General features: G+C 30.8%; 1 protein-coding gene across 1 annotated transcript in view; it reads right to left on the reverse strand.

The window, feature by feature from the left end:
- Positions 1 to 20213, reverse strand: part of GBE1 (1,4-alpha-glucan branching enzyme 1) — a 272242-nt gene that overhangs the window by 140842 nt on the left and 111187 nt on the right. The window contains exons 4-5 of the mRNA XM_054585232.1: positions 3122 to 3247; positions 2179 to 2314 (exon numbers count right to left, since the gene is read on the reverse strand). Coding sequence (XP_054441207.1) covers positions 2179 to 2314; positions 3122 to 3247 — 262 coding nt within the window. The remainder of the gene's footprint in view (positions 1 to 2178; positions 2315 to 3121; positions 3248 to 20213) is intronic.

Here is a 20213-nt window from a genome sequence, read left to right on the forward strand (position 1 = left end):
CGGACAGTTAGTTCTTGAGAGTTATACTCTAACTAGCTATTTCAAATGTCTTCATTTTAACAAGTAATAAATTATATGCAAATAGACTCTTAATTTGGATTTAGAATATTAAAGATGGAAATCTCCATATGCTAAACTTCAGCTGTACTTGTAATATTCATACTAAAGATTATGAATGCTAAATAAAAGTAACCAACTGCATGCCACATACTTTTCATTTTACTTTTTTCTTTGTATTTCAGTTATCTTACCATATAGCATAAGATATAGCAACAAATCCATTTTTCCACACAGTGTTACAGAGTTAGCATTAATTCTTCTTTTTCCACTATTTCTTCCAGCTGTTAAATTACTCTAAGTTGCTGTGTGCATATATGAGTACACACATACATATACAAACATACAACCTTCCTTTCTCTATCTGAAAATGTTATGCTCTAACACTAAATGAAGTGACTCAAAAAGGTAGGCACTGTTCTTCTTTTTAAATCCATAACATTTAAATGTATTTATTAATGTGTTTTTATTTATTTATTTTTAAAATACAAACTGTGCCATTTTATATTGTCCTCTGTAAATGTTTCCTGGTACATGATTTTAGTGCACCTTGGCCCTAGTCTGAATGAATGAATGTAAGCAATAATCAGAGGAAAAAGACTGTTCTTTAAAAAAGACAAAACAAAAACCAAACTAAATAATCAGGTTTTTCTTCCTCCAACTACAATTTGGTATAATTTTCAAATATGACTTGATTACTTTGTAGGTTATATTTCTACAAAACATATAGGAAATTCTCTTATCCTGTTCTCAAAGTCCAATTCAGATCAATATAGCTTCTTGTGCACATATTTCAGTACATAAGTAATATTGGAACAATTATAAATTCACATTCAGAATTAGGGATTGATAAGTTTAAAAATAACAAACTCCGTGGTTCATAAACTGCTGAAAAGTTTATAATTTTTCACCTTCTTATTGCAGAAAAAATATCAAACTAATTCTACCTGATTTGATAGAAAAAATATTACTATATGAACTACTGCTCATATAACATAAATTACATATTTCATAACAAAATATAAAGTTTACAGTTTATTTCTCTGTTATACAATAAATATTATTCTCATAATTAAGCAACAATTTATAGTTTCTATTATTAATTTTATGGCATTAATCATTCCTAGATTTATTTATATTCAGAATACTGGCCTAGGTAATTCAAACACAAAGATAAATGAGAGAATCCTTATTCTGCTGAACCTTCTACAAGAAAAAGTCATAAATCGTTTATTACATTATAAAATAACAGGACATCTCAAATACAACAATTTTGCTATAATATCTATTAATATAATCAGTGTTAAATTCTCCATACATTTTTTAATTTTGGTTTCTGGAAACTAAACTCATTATCACAATCCATATATAACTGAAAACTTTAACCATGGATTACAAAACTTTCCTGTAGCCAAAACTTGGACTGCCTAGCAAAAGCAGAGCAATTAAATGTACTTTATCTTTCTGCTTAGCCATCAGAGCAGGTGCTAATATGCTGTGAAATGACAAAAAAAAATCATAACTGTAAGAAAAAGAATAGGTTTAAAGCACGCTGAATCAATAATGCAGCAGTACACTATTCACTCTCCAGTTATTCCCATGAAGACAGGGTTTGTTTGCGTCATTGCAGTCCCAAACACGAACATCTACAAGGCGTTTCACACAGAAGATGCACCATAAATATTGGTCAAAAATGTCATCCAGACAGAGCCATATGTACAGTGACTCTGATAATAAAATGAGTTCCAGTCATCTTACAAATGTGCAATTTTTCTCCTAAGAAACTAAAATGAACAGGCTTTACTCAATGACCACTTAAATGATAAAAGTTCTCTCCTATAAAAAAGTAATTATGCTTACATATTTATCTACAATTTTGCACACTAGTAGTTCACATTACTTAAAATTGTAATTGGAATAATATATTGAATTCTTATTTTTATCTCATTTCTCTTTTCTATGCTATCACTATTACAGGGCAATTTGGGAAGCCTAAAATAAAATGCATTTCTATTACATATTTAATCTCAACACAAAAAGAGACACTTGTTATTAGCTTTTCTAATAAGAAAACAGATTCATTAAAATTTTATCTGAATAAATATCACAGTTATCACTTACCAAGGTCTTTGATTCTCGGTAGTATATTACATGTAAAATGTTTATAAGAAGCTACTTTTCCTTCATGGGAAGAAATCCCCACATGAGACTCATAAATTCGTAGACCTCTTGGCTTCTTTGGTCGGGAATGCTTAAACTACAAAATATAAAGTTAGGTATTCAATTAGAACAGGAATGCAGGTATGAGACTAGCCAATTAAGCATGTTAAATGAAAAGGTGAATCAACTCAGTCAAATACTTTGGAACTGTTTTCACATGTAAAGACAAGACTGGCTCTATCCATTAAACTTTCTTTTGGAAAAAAAATCCTTTTTAGAATCATGTTAACCTATTTTAAAAGAGCAATCATGTAATGGCTATGCCTCACCATTGAGTGAAGATATATTTTGAGCCTAAGCCTTAGAGAAAACACAACAGCTATGAAATGCATACATAATTATTAAATACCAACCATTTATCAACAAGCTCCAGTAACCTAAAGGACAGAAAAGTGAGTTCAAAGATATCTATAACTCTTGCAAATGAGACAGCCTTAACAATTACCCTAACTAATACATTCAGTCATTCAACTATTCTTTGTTCTTAAGGACACTGATCCTGCTTCAAATCCATGACAATGGAAATATTACGTCACTGAAGAGTCTTTGATGAATCAGAAACTGTGGTTAAGATTTAAAAAAAATAATCAGTATTCTTTATAGGCCACTATGTAGAGATTTAGTTTTATTTCTCCCCTCAACCTCAGAAACATATGATTAGAAAAAATCACTTTTATACTCTATGGGCTACAGATAATGGAATCTGATATATGTATAGCAAATGAATGCAGTATGGCATAAAATATTAAACCAACATCGAAAAGTTAAACATTTCTATAAAAGTAAAAATTAACTTCCTAAAAATATTGGAACAAGCATTTATTTAAAGATTTGTTGTTCTCACTTTATATGTGTGTTCTGGATCCCAGTGTATCCAATCATAAATCACATTATCACCTTCACGAGCCACATACTTCGCCCACGGTGAAATACGATACAAAATCTCTCCATTTTTACTCCTAATAACTACCTAAAAAGAGAACAAAATGTTATTGTTTTAAAAAACTTCAAAATTAAGATAATGCATAATAGTTTATGAACACTGCTACAAGTCAGAAAAGAAGGAATGATCATAAGAATCTAAACTACCATCCAGATGTGTGACCTTAAACATGTTTAAATTCTATGGACCTTGCTTTCCTTGTCTGCTGTAGTATATGATCCTTAAAGTAACTTCTAGCTAGAATATTTTATGATTCTCTGGCAATTTCCATCAGTGAAAACCAACCATTACAGTGGTTAATTAAACTGAGCATACAGTAGATAATAAAAGACATGAATATTATTTGGGAACTGCAGTCAATAAATCAATCATCAGGAGGAAATAATCCTACCCTATTATAAAAAAGTGACAGGTGAGTTATAGCACCATCCTTTCTTTTCCTTCCCATAGCAATTAATTATAACATTTTCAAGAAGCTAAAGGAGAAAAATGGTTTTGATTAATACCTGTATTACGCACACACAAACACACACACAGTACCCTGCAAATATTTTCTACCCCTTTTCAAATTCTTCTCTTCCCTATTCCAAGTATGCTTTACCATACAAAGCCAAACATTTTACCTTTTAGCCATCCACCCCTTTATTTGCCAACAGTATCACTATTGCTATCAATAAAAAAATTAGAATAAAATGCAAATATGATTTTTTACTAAATCCACCATTTTAGATTTAATACAGAATAGAGGACTGAATTGATCAACATGATTAGATAAAAAGTAAGCTATGTGAACTAAGTGTTCAAGTGACTGAAATTAAAGCTTTTTTTAAAGTTCTTTTTTAAATTAAACCTTCTAAAAGTAAGTAGGATATGACCAAAAATGTTGAGATTAAGAGCTCTAATATATTCTCAACATTGAGAGAGGACATATTCTTAAGTTTCCTTTAACAGAGAAAAGCTCAAGTTTGCATAATTCTTGGTCATTAAATATTTGTATAATATATTACAGCTTAGTCGTATCTCAGTTGATTCCAGAGAATCTTTATGACAAAAATATTAAGTGAGATTATATAAACTGCTGAAAATCCTAAAGTCACTAAGTGGCAGGGCCAAAAGCTGAACACTGAACTTCTGGTACTCACTTCCTTGCTCTTAACAGATTTTTACAGCACTTCCCTCAGATATAAAAATAAATCACAATTTAGACCAGTTGGAAGAGGCAAGTCCATCCTTAAAAGGACTGTCCAACTTACAGGAAATCAATTATTTTTCTTTTATTAGGCCTACCACTTACTGAAGCCAATCATAGTCAAGGGTTACTATTATTCAGGTTAATTATCACAAAAACATGAATAAACAAATGTAACCCACTCCTGGAATATTTTAACACACAAAATATGTCCCTTTGGCCACATGAATTTCTAATATAACATGCAATAGTGATGAATTTGAGAAAAATACCTTTTGCTCACTCATCAACCCAGAATAGGTGATGGGGAAATAAAATACTAAAAAGCAGTTTTCATTGAATAACATCCTGCTAAATTTACCCATCTATCTTTCCGCCCTTTTGCAAATGGCTCTACAACTTCTCCTAAGGATAAACATAAACGAATAACTATTTTTGAAGACATCTGTTGGTAGAGAAATATTTGAAATTTAAGAACATGAAGAATCTCTTAATGCTGACTATAAGGTCCTCATTCTTTGGAATATTTATCTTTCTGTACACATGAAATGTCTTCAGAGGCTACTGAGTGATGGGGGTTGGAAGAAATAGTCCTTCTAAGAATCTCCCACACTTCTACATATTTTGCTTGATATATCAAGAATACAAGACCCTGACTCTTCTTGACAGGGGCCAGTTGCATGTAACAAACAATGCTGAGAAATGGGATATTTTCCTTGAAGAAACAGAATAAGCTTGATTACTATTTGCTAAAAAACAATGGCTCCCCCAAGGTGAATATTCTTCAGCTATGAGGCAAATCAATCATGTGAGTAGCATCCATCTGGACCATACAGTTTCAACACTATGGGACTTGGAAGGCAAGGGGGAACAATGCAAATATGGTACTCATACTGCCTTCTGTACCGTGAGTAGTAAAATTACTTGTATCAGATTCAGGAGTCCTGTGTCTTCTGCCACAATCTATGAAACAGTAACAGGTTAAAATAAGCTTGTGGGTAAAATAAAATCAAATCCTACATCTGACAACAGATAATTTATTCATTCACTGAAAGGTTTTAATATATTTGTTTCCAAAAGTTGTGTTTCTTCATTTCTATTAGCGTTTTCTTCTTTTTTTAATTTTATTTTTTCAATTACAGTTTACATTTGGTATTATTTTGCATTAGTTTCATAAATACATCATAGGGCTTAGCCAATCATATACTTCATAAAGTGATCCCCAGATATTTCCAGTACCCACCTGGCACCATACATAATTACATATTATTGACTACATTCCCTATGCTGTACTTTATAACCCCATGACTATTCTGTAACTACCAATTTGTAATTCTTAATCCCATCAGCTTTTTCACCCAGTCCTCAACACCCCCTTCTCCTCTGGCAACCATCAGCCTACTAATATTTGCTATTAGACATATCTATTAGTTATTACTATCAGTGTTGCTTTTTGGAGTGAATGCTTTTTTTTATCCAATTCCCCCTTCTTTCTCAGTAATAAAATTATAACCTAGGTCCCTGAATATGTAAAACAAAACTTCACAAAATCTGGAATATGTACCTATGATCATTACATAAAAGGTAAATTAATTTCTCTCTCTTTAGGCCCCTGAACTTCAGAGTTACTTTTGTCACAGTAGTTTAGACTCTCCTAATGAATACACTTGACTAGAATAGACACCTCCCCTTGCTTTTGAATTACTATTCCTAGAGAGTTTTGATAACCAACTAAGAGATTTACAATAAATCTAAATAAATCCAGCATGAGAGGCAACCCAATGAGTAAAAAATATAATCTTTCTGGACTAAACTTTGCCTACAAAATTTTTTTATGGGGGGAGTGAGAAGAAGGTACTTCATAGTTTTGGCTCTCTTGAATTCAAATTCAAACGAAAGATTTTTATATGATAAGGCTCTATATCATTTAGTTTACAACCTCAAAAAAGCCTATGTTATATAGCAAATTGAAAAGAAAGAGCTAAGGTTTTTATCTGAAGAAACCCACAACACTAAAGCAAAAAGACATATACCTCCATCTGTTGAGAAGACATATACATTCATTTGTTCACTGCAGCATTAGTTACTATAGCAAAGATATGGAAGCAACCTAAGTGTCCATCAATAGATAAAAGGATAAAGAAGTTGAGAATATATACAATAGATATGACTCAATCATAAAAAAAGAATGAAATCTTTCCATCTGCAACAACATGGATGGACCTAGAGGGTAATGGTACTGGGCTGAGTGAAATAAGTCAGACAGAGGAGGCTAATGCCATATGATTTCATTTATGTGTGGAAATGTAAAAAACAAACTAAACAAACAAGCAGAACAGAAACACATTCATAGATAAAGAGAACACTTTGACGATTGCCAGATGGGAAGAGGGTTGAAGGGAGGGTTCAAAAAGGTAAAGGAATTTAGAAGTACAAATTGGTAGTTACAGAATAGCCATGTAGATAATAAAGTACAGAATATAAAATATAATCAATAATATTGTGATAACTACATATGGTGTCATATCGATGCTAGATTTATCTGAGTGATCACTTAGTAAATCATAGTCACTGAGTTGTACACCTCAAAAATATAATATTGCATGTCAACCAACTGTAATTTGAAAAATTAAAAAAATATATATATTTAAAGTAAAAAAAAAGAAAGAACTAGCTTGATTAATCTATCAACAATAATAAGTCTCATATCTAATGGGTAGAAGAGATCACATGATAATACCAAACTGAAAGTCTTATATAATGTTATATGAGTGTAAAATAGTATAACAGTTATGAATAGCAATTTAGCAATATGCATCAAATATTAAAAAAAATAATTCATAATGACTCAGTAATTGAATTGTAGAAGTTTGCCATGTGAAAATAATCAGAAATGTGTACAAAAAAACTATGTCTTTGTCTATTAATTTTAGAATTATTGTTATTAGCAAAGAGTAAATTGTCAAATAATGTATAGTTGTTAAAAACTAAACTATTGATTTTTGCAAGGTGGTGAAAAAAGTATGTTTACTGTTGTGAGTACATGAAATACAGAGTTTATTCTAGCATCATTATTTATTAATTACTGCATTATTTTCCATATGAGCATTTGTAAACCTACTTTTGTCTCACCCTGTATGGAAGGTTGCAATTCTTTTTTAATTATAAAAAATAATGTGCTGACTCTTCCTAATGTAAATGCACACAAACTCATAGACTAAAATATTTAAAAAGATAGAAAAAATATTGAGCATCTATTTTCCAGTTGTATGCTTCTATATTGTTATCACTTCATTTCCTTTGTAGAGCTTCTATATAATTAGAAAAAATAAGTATTTTAGTAAGGATTGCAAACAGATGAATTACATAATTACACACACACTGGGGAGGTGTGCTAAACATGTTACATATATTATGTACCTTAAATATATTGATAGTGTTAAAATAAAACTTTAAAAGTATATTAAATCACTTTAAAGGAACATACTAATGAAAAATTTTATAGGGCAAATAGATATTTTGTAAAACCGCAACATTTTGGGTGTTAACTATAAAAATGTTAATAGGCTCTTTTTTTAATGAGGCAAATTATATCTTTGACTTATGGGGGGTTACTATCAAAAGACATTATTCAAGTAAATTAAGAAGTAAATGAAAGAAACCTCTACCCATGCAAAAGCCAAACTGACTGAGTGAAATGTATGAAGTCAAATTTTATTTACAAAATGTCATTTAGAACGCAAACATGTGCCCTGGCTGGTGTGGCTCAGTGGATTGAGTGCCAGCCTCAGTACCAAAGGGTCACCAGCTCGATTCCCAGTCAGGGCACACGCCTGGTTGCTGGCCAGGTCCCCAGTAGGAGGTACACAAGTGCAACCACATACTGATGTTTCTCTCTCTCCCTCCCTTCCTCTCTATCTAAAAATAAATAAAGAAAATCTTTAAAGAAAAAACACCTCAAATATACACTGTAAGAAATATTTTGGTAAAATAGTAAAGACAGAAAAAATGTGTGTGTGTGTGTGTGTGTGTGTGTGTGTATTCACTCATTCTGGGAATATATTTTGAAATGCTTCCTGCCAAAAATATTGTTCCTATGGACTATGAAATTACTGAGATAAGATGCTTCTTAGTCAAAAGTTTTACACAAAAAATATTGAACATATTCAGCTAATTAGATGTGCTAGCATACTCTGGAAAATGCTATTGAATGTAACTCTGGGTTTCATGAGTGAACATATAGAAAACCAAGGGAGAAGACACAGATATTGACAAAAATAATTCAATTTTCCCAGATTACACTACCCAAATCATAACTATATGCTGTGAGGATACATTCTTTTCTTAAAAAAAATTGCTTAAAAAGGGCTTAAATTATATATTTATAAAGATTACTTAATGAGGTACAGCTTAAAGTAAATAGACAAGCAAAGTTATTTCTAATTTATAAATTCATATATATCTTTTAAATTACCTCTAAGTTATATAATATCTAATATAATTGATATTTTATATAAAATATACATATAAATACATAAGTATATAAAATATACAATATAACTGACAGTATATATAAATAACATAATATACAAAACAATGGGTACAGCTATAACAATGTGCAATGTGAAGAAAAGTATTCTGTCTGTATGTATAAAATGTGACTGAAACATATCTATATCTACATAAATATATTTAAAGAGAGAAGAAATGTATACACATACACACAGAACATACTGCAATTTATTTTAAGTGATATTTAGAAGGGTGTGGAACAAAAAGAGGAAGTGTTAGAAAATAGTAATCAAAAGTTCATAATTAAGTAGGAAAATTATGTTATTCCAGAGGAGAATCTGATGATTCTACCAACGACCAGAATCCTGAAGTAATGTGTTTTTAATATTCACAAACAACACAGTATAACATTATTTTAAATGCACAGATATAATGAATACTTTAACATAGCTTCATATAATTTTTAGAAAGCTCTTAAATCTCACTTTAATTCAACTAAAATTGCTACTACAATACTGTATAAAAACAATGGAAACAAGTAAAAACTCATAGGAGTATACATTTGTTCATAGTTTGTATGTTATCCCTGCTGGAACCCATCTTAAGATTAGGTAAGGTTTGGAAGTAAGAAATCTCTGTCATTTGGGGAAAATGAAAATTGGCCCCTCAGATGTCTACATCCTGCTCCCTAAAACCTGTGAATGACATTTTAGATGGAAAAAAATGGATCTTTGCATATGTTATAGAAGTAAGGATCTTAAAATGGAGCAATTTTACACATTATCCAGGAGAACAATTACATATATCCTTATAGTGGGAGGAAGATGGATATTTTACACATAGAGAGGACAAAACAATGCAGCCCAGTAAGGATGAAGATAGTAGCCAAGAAATGGCAACAACCACCAGAAACTGAAAGTGATAAGACCAGATTCTCCCTAACAGAGAAAGCATGCCCCTGCCAACACTTTAGTCTCAACCCAGTTACATTGATTTTTAACTTCTGGTCTTCAAAACAGTGAGAGAGCCAACTTCTGTTGTTTAAAGCCACCAAATTTGTGCAGTACCCATTGGAAACTAAAACAGCCATAATGGAAAAAATTGGAGGCAATTACTTTCTAAGAATAAAACGAAATGTACTTAAATTTAGTTCGGGTTTGTCAGTGCCAGAAAGAGTTAAAAAATAAAGTTACCTTAATGAGTAGTTTAAATAACACATTTTAATCTCTTATTAACTTCCTACTTCCCAAAAGTAGACAAATATACCAACGTATTTCAGTGACCTTCACTAAACAAGATAAATCTCCTTGATGATTCCCAGGAAAAGAAAACCCCTTCAGAATAAATGTTGCTGAACTTCAGTACTGATGGAAGCCTTCAAAAAAATGAAATTGTAATATGAGTTTTTATTGCTAGCCTTGCCTATGAAATTATTTTCAGAGATCGAACAAAAACAATCACTCTTTACAGGATGCAAATACAAGCTCTAAGTTTAACATAAGGAAAAAGCTAAGGGATTAGTTTTTTCTACCCAACACCTGATGTACTTGCTTTATTATACTGAGATGGGACTATTTAAATAAATAAATTATCAGCTGGCAAAAGAATTAATTATGATACTGCTTACTGAAAAACTTATATTCTAAATTTTCAAATTATAAATAGGAACATTATCTGATATTAAAAGGTACTTCATTGTCAACTTTGAGTTATCAGTAGTTTTTAGAATAATGAGGGATGAAAACTAAGACACCAATAAAAGTACCAAGGGAGGTTTCTAATACCAATAAGGCTGATATGTAAGTGGCCATTGTGTGGATTAACTTTGATAGAACTCTACATAATTGATTACTAAAATTATATAAATTAAGGTTATATACGAGCTATAATTGATATTACCATTGTTTATATTAAGTATCAACTTCTGGTTTTTCAAGTTTTCTCTAAGTTTTATCTGGATATCAAAGTCCATACATTTTCAAGCTCCACATCTTTGTTTCATAATTTTCAGTTAATCAAACAACCTTACACAAACCAGGAGCATACATAATCATCACTGAAAATCATAATGTCCTGTGACACAATCTAGCATGTTCAGAGATTGAAGGGGGTGGAAAAGAGATTAAATGATTAGAGTAAGACCCTTGAGATTTAATAGTACACAGTACTGAACACTACACAAAAGAAAAGAAAAGGTGATATCCTTCCTAGTGGCTTAACTAAGAAAAAGACAGAAATCAGTTGAACTGCAAAAGCTATTAAGTTTTCATTGGTTCCTACTATTTTAGCTTTGTATGGGATTTCTTATTTTAAAACATGCTATCACAAGTCAGTTTTTAAAAACAAGAAACAAAAAATTTTTCTAATGTCACATCCAGTAACAGCTTGAGTAGGAATAATTAAAGGATTTCACTAACAGGAATGAAGCCACTAACAAAAAAAAAAAAAAAATCTTTCATTGAAAGAAAAGATTATGCATATCTGCTATGAAAAATAAATTTGTAATGTGAAAAAATGAATATCAGATTACATTATATTAAACTCTAGCATAAAGGACACAATGTACGGAACAAAAGAGACTACTTTTGAAGTATAATACTCATAGCTACTTTGCTCCTGATTTAACACCAATTATAGAATAACAGAGATAGAAACATTCATTTCTGCAATACTTACACATGGGAGAGAAGAAACAGCAGAATATTGTCAAAAGAACATATGAAGATCGGTGGTGGCTTCTTATTCTAAAAGCAGGTTTTTATTTAGAATAACTTAGAGACAGATGTTCTTGTACCTATAAAAAGGAACTTCCAAAGCTTTCTACCCTTTTCCCCAATCTTCTAGTCTAAGCAATATAATATTTTTCCTGTTACTCTCTTTTGACTGAGACAAATCTTTAAAGAAATAGAAAAAAACACCAACTAAGTAGAACTGATAAAGTGTTTGCTTCATTTCAAGTACATTACCTGAACAAAAACCTGATAAAGTGAGGTCACTACAAAAAGACAAAATCCAAAGGGATTATGCGAGGTTTAGCTAGCAGGCATTGAAAACAATATCCCTGAGCAAGTGAGAAAATTACTCCAAAGTGAAAAGAATAGGAACAATGCTGAAATGTTGTAATTGAGTAAAGATTGATTAGGTGTCTTAGACAAGAAAACAAATGAATTACACATGATATAAAAATATAGGATTTAAACTTCCAAGATACTGAAAGATCAATATAGTAATAAAAGAGAAAGCTATGAAAGGGGGAGGGGGAATCAGTTGAGTTTTCATTACTGAAAAAGTGTGCTTCAAAGAGATTCATCCATGTGCAGTGAAGGCTAGAATTCTATTAAGTAAACAGAGTTATAATCTGGTATAATGTCAATAAAAAAATATAAGAAGTATTTTCAGAAGTGCTAGGGATAGAGGTGGCACTATATATAGTAGGATGACTTAAAACTCTTCAAAATATTTCACTAAGTATAATTACAAAAGTCTATATGGTAAGAAATCAAATCATTTGAAGAAACGAACATAATCCCTAAGCAATCCCTCTAAGTGCTTTTGCAATGAAGTAAATTATAAAATGTGGGGGAAGAAGGAAATAATTTAGTTCTTAAAAGAAATTTAGAGACATTCCAAAAAATAGATACAGAATACATAATTTTAAAAATGGTATGATCTTTTGTGAAAACGCACAATAACGTATTTTAACACACACTGAGACTGTTATCTCAAAATATAACTAATGACTATTAAAGAAAATGGCTAATGCTGAAAATAATTCTTCCTAATACTTAAATATTAAGGGAAGGAAAACTACAAATAGGTGTGTATAAATATAGATGGGGAATAAGTACGACCATCGAGAACTGAGAAAGTGATGAAACAGAAACTGTAACAAAAAATAGGTAATGGCTACATGTGAGATGCAACTCCAAATATGCATTTGGGTAATTTCTTGTCAACTGCTCTTCATAGCATTCTTATCAATCATAAAAGATGGTCAAGGATCACAGTGATCCTTTTGATAATATACTCAGGCACCAGAGGTGGAGACAGTGATGATGGGAAGAGGTGCTGGTATATAACAGGAGTCTTCACAACAGAGCTATTTACTTTAAACCTTCCTAGTTCAGGTGTACTTAAATTATTAAATATAGGCAGTCCCATCTTTTGTAGATAGCACAGGCACAGGAGAGCCAACGAGTTTTGATCTCCAAGTTTGACAAGCTCTCTGGAGAAGTAAGGAAATTTCGACAATGTCGTTTATAAAGCACAAGTCAGGGGATTATCCCCTGACTTCCATGTGAGCCTCAGAGAATATCCAGATGGTGGGATGCCGTGACCTAGGGCTAACTCAGTCATTTGGGGAAACTTATGGGTACTGGCATACTAGGATGGGTAAAAATAAACAGACTGAAGAGTAATAAAAAACCCTTTAAATTGAAGAGGGTTAACCATTAAGGCTGGCATTTAACATATATTTAGCAGTGCTACTCAATAAAAGAACTCAGGTTAAATGTAAATATTTAAATCACTAAAAGCTTATATAGTATTATATGTACTGTACCAAAAAGGTTATGTCCTGTAGGCATACCTTTATTCATTATTATTTGAAAGCACACTTGGTCAAAGTGCAAATACTTCTATTAAAATTAACCAAAAATAATACCCACCTAAACAGTCATAAAGTGTAATTTTCTTTCTCTTTCTGGCAGAGTATTAAAAGATCAAATACTAAATAAAACCTGTCTTTAAAAAAAATTGATGCCTTCATAATTTAGAAAAAGCATGAAATACTGTTATTACAAAAAAAAACCTAAAGAAAAATGAAAGTGTTCAATTTTCCAGACTTTATAATTGTATTTAAAATCAACCATGCCCACATTGAAGGACAAAAGAATAAAGATTATAAAATAAGTCCAAGATATTTCATAGTACATGGATATAAGAAAAGAAAATCTGCTAATACATTTAAAATATCTCTAGCATCAATGTTCGAATAAAGAGATCGATCAGGGAACAGGTATTTATGGATAGTCTAATTTTCTAAACATCTGTGATTCACTTCCATAAGCACGAAAACTAAAAGAGGAAAAGAATAATTCTTACAGTCATCTTTCTAAAATATATTATTCTGTCCTTTTGGCCTAAAAGAGGGAATTAAACACTTGAAATTGATTTGTATATGCTGAACTGTAACATGTTTGGAATATGAACATTTTCCTTCTGAATTCAGTAAAGAGAATAGTGGACATTTATACATATGTTTTTGGCAGCAGTTTTTCAATCCTGGATGTACAATGAGAACCAGATGAGGAACATTTTAAAATTAAGATTCCTGAGCCCTATTTCCATCCTCTGCCACAACCCTGCCTGCCACCCTTGATTCTGATTCTGTAGTTTGCAGCCTAGTGCCTTAGGAGACAAAAGCTAGACCTGAGAAAACAAAAGACAAAGTAACTAGAGCAACCAGCATTCCAATAATAAAAGGACGGATTTTTATTTTTTTAAAAAATTATCATGGAGGAAAGAAAACACCAGAATTATAGGAAATGCATTTTCTAAACCTTGATAATAATAAATACTGTGCAAATGACAAAAAACATTTGCAATGACATTTGTTTTAATCTCTACTTTGAATTTTTAACTTATTTCTTATTCAGTAAAACTTACAATTATTTTTATTTCTACACAGTCTAATCCCCCAACCAATTTATTATGCTCAATCACTTAGTAAACTTAATCTTACTGCAATCACTAAAGACAGCTATGTTGGCTCAAAATTTGTTCAGTTGAGGTCCTGAATATGTCCATGGACATTTTCACAAAATTTACTTATGAAAAGCTTTCCACTGTGGTAGAAATGCCTTCTTGAAAGAGTATGGCCAATCCATTCATGTTCTTGATCTTACCCTATTATTCTAAACCATCAGTAAAATATCTTTAACAATTTTTATATTATAAATCATTTCGCAAAACAGTATTTATCATTGCTACTTTAAATGCCATTACTAAAACTGGATGCTTTTCTTTTCTATAATGTTTTTAGGAATTCCATTTATATTTTTAATTGAAAACTGAAGTAGATACTGGCTGTTCAATCAAACTATAGCATTCTTTCCTATAACAAACAGAATACAGAACTTAAAATCACAATTTTCACACTCCTTTGCAGCTAGGTTTCTGCACCCAGTAGAAGAACCCATATAAGATACAGAAGAAAGAAACTAGTACATGTGGTAAATCATATGGAGATCATTTTGCCTAAGAACCTTAAATGATGTTTAATCAAATAAAATGTCATTATCTCCATAGGCATAAACAATGCAAAACTCAAAGATAATAATTGGCATGTCACAATTAATTAGCTCACACACTCATAATTTCCATTTCTACCTCCCTATACACAATTACATACACATTCAGAATCAGCTTTTCCATGAGAGATAAACACACACACACAAAAAAGGATTTTACACAGGGAAAATTCTTTTCTCCCTGAATGTAATTTCAAAGTTGAAATTTCAAAATTTAAATTTTATATGCAGAGTTGATATGAAAAAGAAATGGACGCTGGCAATACATAGTAATCCTCAGGGACCAGAAGGAAGATTGGGGGTACAGTGATAGTTTGTACCTAAACTGGTATTTGTATATGTTTTGACCTCAGGTAGGACATGATTTGAAGGGAACACATGAAATCAGGAATATGAGAAACTGCAAAGTAATTCTGAAAAAAAGAAGTGTAATAAACAGGCTTGGAGAAGAAGTTGTAGATAGAAGCTGGAAACTGGAGGCCTAAAGAATTGGAGGAAAATAGACCAGATTGGGGAGCCTGGACTGGCTCAGTTGGTCCCTGCCATGCCAACGTTGGAGGTTTGATCCCAGGTCAGGGCACATACAAGACACAACCAATGAATGCATGAACAAATGAATAAATGGAACAACAAAGCAACCTCTCTCTCTTTCTCCTCCCCTTCCAGCCCCAAATCAATAAAAAAAAAATTAAACATAAACTTAAAAAATTAACCAATGAATGCACAAACAAGTGGAACAACAAATTGATGTTCCTTTTCTCTTCCACTCTCTGTCTCTAAAATCAATAAACTTAAAAAAAAATAGATGGGCAAAAATAGAAAACTCCTAAAAAGTATCAACAAAGTGCTAACACTATGAAGACAAACCATATAGATACAAACTGAGATCTAAAATGACCAAAAAGCTTTGGAAGGAAAAAGAAAACACCTACAGGATTAATCTCTTCAGATTTTAGAATTATTTTTGATATAATTATCAATTTAAAAATGAAATCATGTCTTAAGAACAAATGGCAAAAGTTGCTGCTTAGCTGAGAAACAACTGTTTATGAAATAGCTTATATAGTTGTTCTAAGAAAGGACCATGCTTAGAGGATAGCTGACATTTGCCTCAATTATCAACCAAGTATTTATTACAAGTACCCACCATAAAATTGCCTATTTATCAGAAAGAATGTTTCAAGATTTACAGGTGAGTGAAGAGATATTTTCATCTTTAAATTACATAATTCATTTGAAAGAATGGTGAAAATATTCACATGGACAGGGATTTGCAAATATCACTGAGTGTAATTACCAGTGCAAGACATCACAGGTTATTTTCTTAGTATTATCACTTCAAACTTCTCAAAATGTCTGTAAATGTAACTTTTTATGTAAATGACATAGAATTAATTGGCCATTATAAACTAACAGTGTAAATTATAATGATAGAGTAAATCCAGTATAATATAAATAAACAAATGTCAATGACATAGGAAACAAACCAAAGATATTACCTGTATATCTTCAAATTATTTTATCTCATTATATTCTAATTTGTAGATAAAATAAGACCTTTCTTGGGAGTTTCTTTTTCTTTTAAATTCAGAGGCAGTTCACAACCATGTTTCAATATAGTAACCCATATACATATACGAGCATATTCATATAGATAGATGTTGAATGGATAGTTTAGATTCTGTAGGCTGAAGTAGTGTTTTCAGCCGTTGGAAACACTATTCAACTAATTAAGTTCTGGAAATAATTTATGAAAATTAGACAAACAAATGAAACTACGACATTGATGCTCGATGTGATTTACTAAAGCAAAAGAACCAACTGACTCTTGTACACATTTTCTTTTTATATTACATTTAGTCTTCTTGCAACATGGTAATGTTATCTGAAAAATCTTTAACTCCAAAGTATTTCTTCATACTCTGTAGGCTAAGTTACAAAGGAGACACTATAAATTCTAGCAAGACTCTCAACATTGTTGAACAATTTACAGGTAAATTCAGAGCACTTCTACTCCCAGATGCAGGCAGCAAGGACAAGAGAAATAGAAAATAACCTTTAAGTGATAATAATGAAGGTGGGATCCTGATTTTAACACTCAAAAAAGCACAAAATTTTTATAATTACTTTAGCTTTTAAAAGAAAAAAGATTTATGTGATGAGAAGTAATTATATTAACAAGCTTTCATTTCTTTTTATAATAGTTATGCCAAGGTAGAATAGCTAGAATAGTATAATAGTTAGAAAACTATATATATATAGTTCTTAGCTTATAAGTATCATCCATTAATATGAGTATGCAGTTAATTCAAATAAATTATGAATGCACCTTCAGAGATTTGTAATAATATATTGAGTAAAGGTAAAAAGGGAATTGAAAACAAAAACAAGGAGAAAGACAGTTTATAAATGCTCAGAAACAGATCAGGAAGAATACTCACAAAAATTAAAACAGTGAATGGTAGGAGGGAAGCTCAGGACATTGATAATTATGAAGGAAGCTACTTTGCTGTTTTCATTCTATATTTCTTATTGTTTTAAATTCTGCTTTTTAACAGATATTATAAATCATCTTTAATAATTACAAAAATGTGAAACTGACTTCCTTTACATAAAAAGAAAAGCCTTTCAAATATCAAAATAAAATTTTCCTGGGCTGAAACATGTCAAATGGCCTATAGCTCTCAAGCCTAAACAAAGGCATATGTGTATATGTAAACAAAAGTTTGACTTTTTAATGATGTTATAAAATTCCAAAGAAAAAACATTCCAAAAAATTACATTTATACCTGTGTGCTCAGGAAATTATGCAAACTGAAAATCTATATAAAGAAATTTAATTTCAATCAAAATGCCATGCCTTGGCTTTCCAAAAGAGGGAGATATAACTCCACTGCCATAAATGTTTTGCTTGGATACAGAAGTGGTATGTTCAAACAGAATTTTTTGAGGTACTGAACTAAAATCATTTTAAGAAAAAACTTTAAATTATGTGTTTATTTTAGTGTTATGATTTTAATTGCCTAAAAAGCACAGTTAAATCCATAAAAAATATCATGATCCACAATAATAAAATGAAAGCTGCTCTAACTCTTTTATAGAGCTCTCAATTGTAGAATAAAAATATGACAGAAGTCTTTGAGTGTTTAGATTTAGAAAATAAAGCATAGATTCAGAGACCATAGATGTTAACGGTAACTAAATTTATTGGTTCTTATTATTATTTGAAAATAAGATTTAGTACTGTTCAGAAGAACTAGAGACTGAATGCTATCCATTTCCTGTAGTGATTATTAAAAATGAGTATTAAATGCTGTATCTGAGGGCCTCCCATTGAAAAATGTTCACTAAGTTACTTAATAAGTTAAATAAGTTACCTAAAAAGCTAAAGTACCTTTAAAAATATACTGCATGTTTGGAGGGGGAGGGTAAAAGAATGCAACCCAGTTCCTAAATTAAGAAAATTAATCCATGAATTAAAAGCTCAAAGCAAAGAAATATTTGAGCTATGTTATGACTAAATTAGACACATCAATAATTAAATAAGTGATATCAGCATCAAATCCCAGATATTTATTCAACTTGACAAAAGCAAAGGCATCACTCTGTGGGAAAGTATATTCTAAAAATAACATGAAACTGTCTTTGGTTAAATACACATGCACATATATATTAAATATAAAGTGCAAACAAGCAAAAACAGTTGAAAACAAGACACATATTTATTCAGAATGCTATTTATCATATTTATTCATTTTATCCACTTTCTATTTAATTAGTTAAAAATAGATGGTTGTTTGTTTCTCCTAATCAGCATGTGGCCAAATCATGAAGTTTCCACATAATTAAAATAAGGTCTGAGGTACTTGATTACTACAGTTCTCCCAACTAAAACATTATTTCAGACAATAGAGTAGAAGGTAAACCGTTTAGTTTGGTTATGACAAAATACTTAACGTACGCAACATCCAATTTCTTCAGTTAAAACTGAAAACAATCACAGTTATGTATCTTTGTAGGACTGTTAAGCAATGATGAAACCAGAACAAGCTCTTAAGCAAATAAAATGCATAAAATAGTAATTTTAATATACTAAAGAACCAAAATAATATCTTTAATTCAAACTAAAATTTCTAACCATTTAAACCCATAAAATAATATCCATGGAAGAATATTTTTAGTCACGAACATACTGCAAATAAAAACATCTTTTCTGATAATATTTTCTTTTTTATATATTAAGCAAGTACAGATGATTTATTTTGCAATGAATATAAGCTGATATTGTGTACACTCAGACTTCAATATCAAGAAGAGATACATGATCTTGGGCAAGTCATAACTTCCTTAAAATTCAATTTTCTTAACTAAAACAAGAATATTGGACAAAGATGATCCCAAAAGTTCTTTTTTGTTTGAAAGTTCTAGGATGCTCACCAGGAAAACAATATTGTGTGTGTGTATATATATATATATATATATATATATATATACACACATATATATACATATATACATAAGTACAGAAATATATATAGAGAAAGAACAGGATAATGAGAGAATAAAAACAGTATATATAAGTTCTGAGGCTATGTGAAATAGATTTTTAATCATGATGCTATTTCAATAAGGAAAGAACTTCAAAAATATTTTGAAGAAGTAGACTTGGAAAGAGAACAATGCAGAAAATGGGCTATTCTAGGAAGAGAATAAAGTAGACATTTGGAAGTGGAAATAAATGCAATGAGAGTAACAAATCCTGATTCTAGAAGACTACAGAAACCTCCAAATAACAAACTGGCACTTCCATAATAGCTAGTAAGTTGAGGTTTTTTTCATATATCTGTTGGCCTTTTGTATGCCTTCTTGGCATCTGATTAGGTCCTCTATTTTTTAAGAGCATTTTTTTTCCTATTATTGAGTGGCATGAGTTCTTTATATATTTTGGATATTAACCTAATGTTGAGGTATTGTTGGCAAA

This window comes from Pteronotus mesoamericanus, unplaced genomic scaffold (genome assembly GCF_021234165.1).
Source record: "Pteronotus mesoamericanus isolate MK-2021 breed Mesoamerican mustached bat unplaced genomic scaffold, CSHL_Meso_final contig_82, whole genome shotgun sequence".
Taxonomy (NCBI): domain Eukaryota; kingdom Metazoa; phylum Chordata; class Mammalia; order Chiroptera; family Mormoopidae; genus Pteronotus; species Pteronotus mesoamericanus.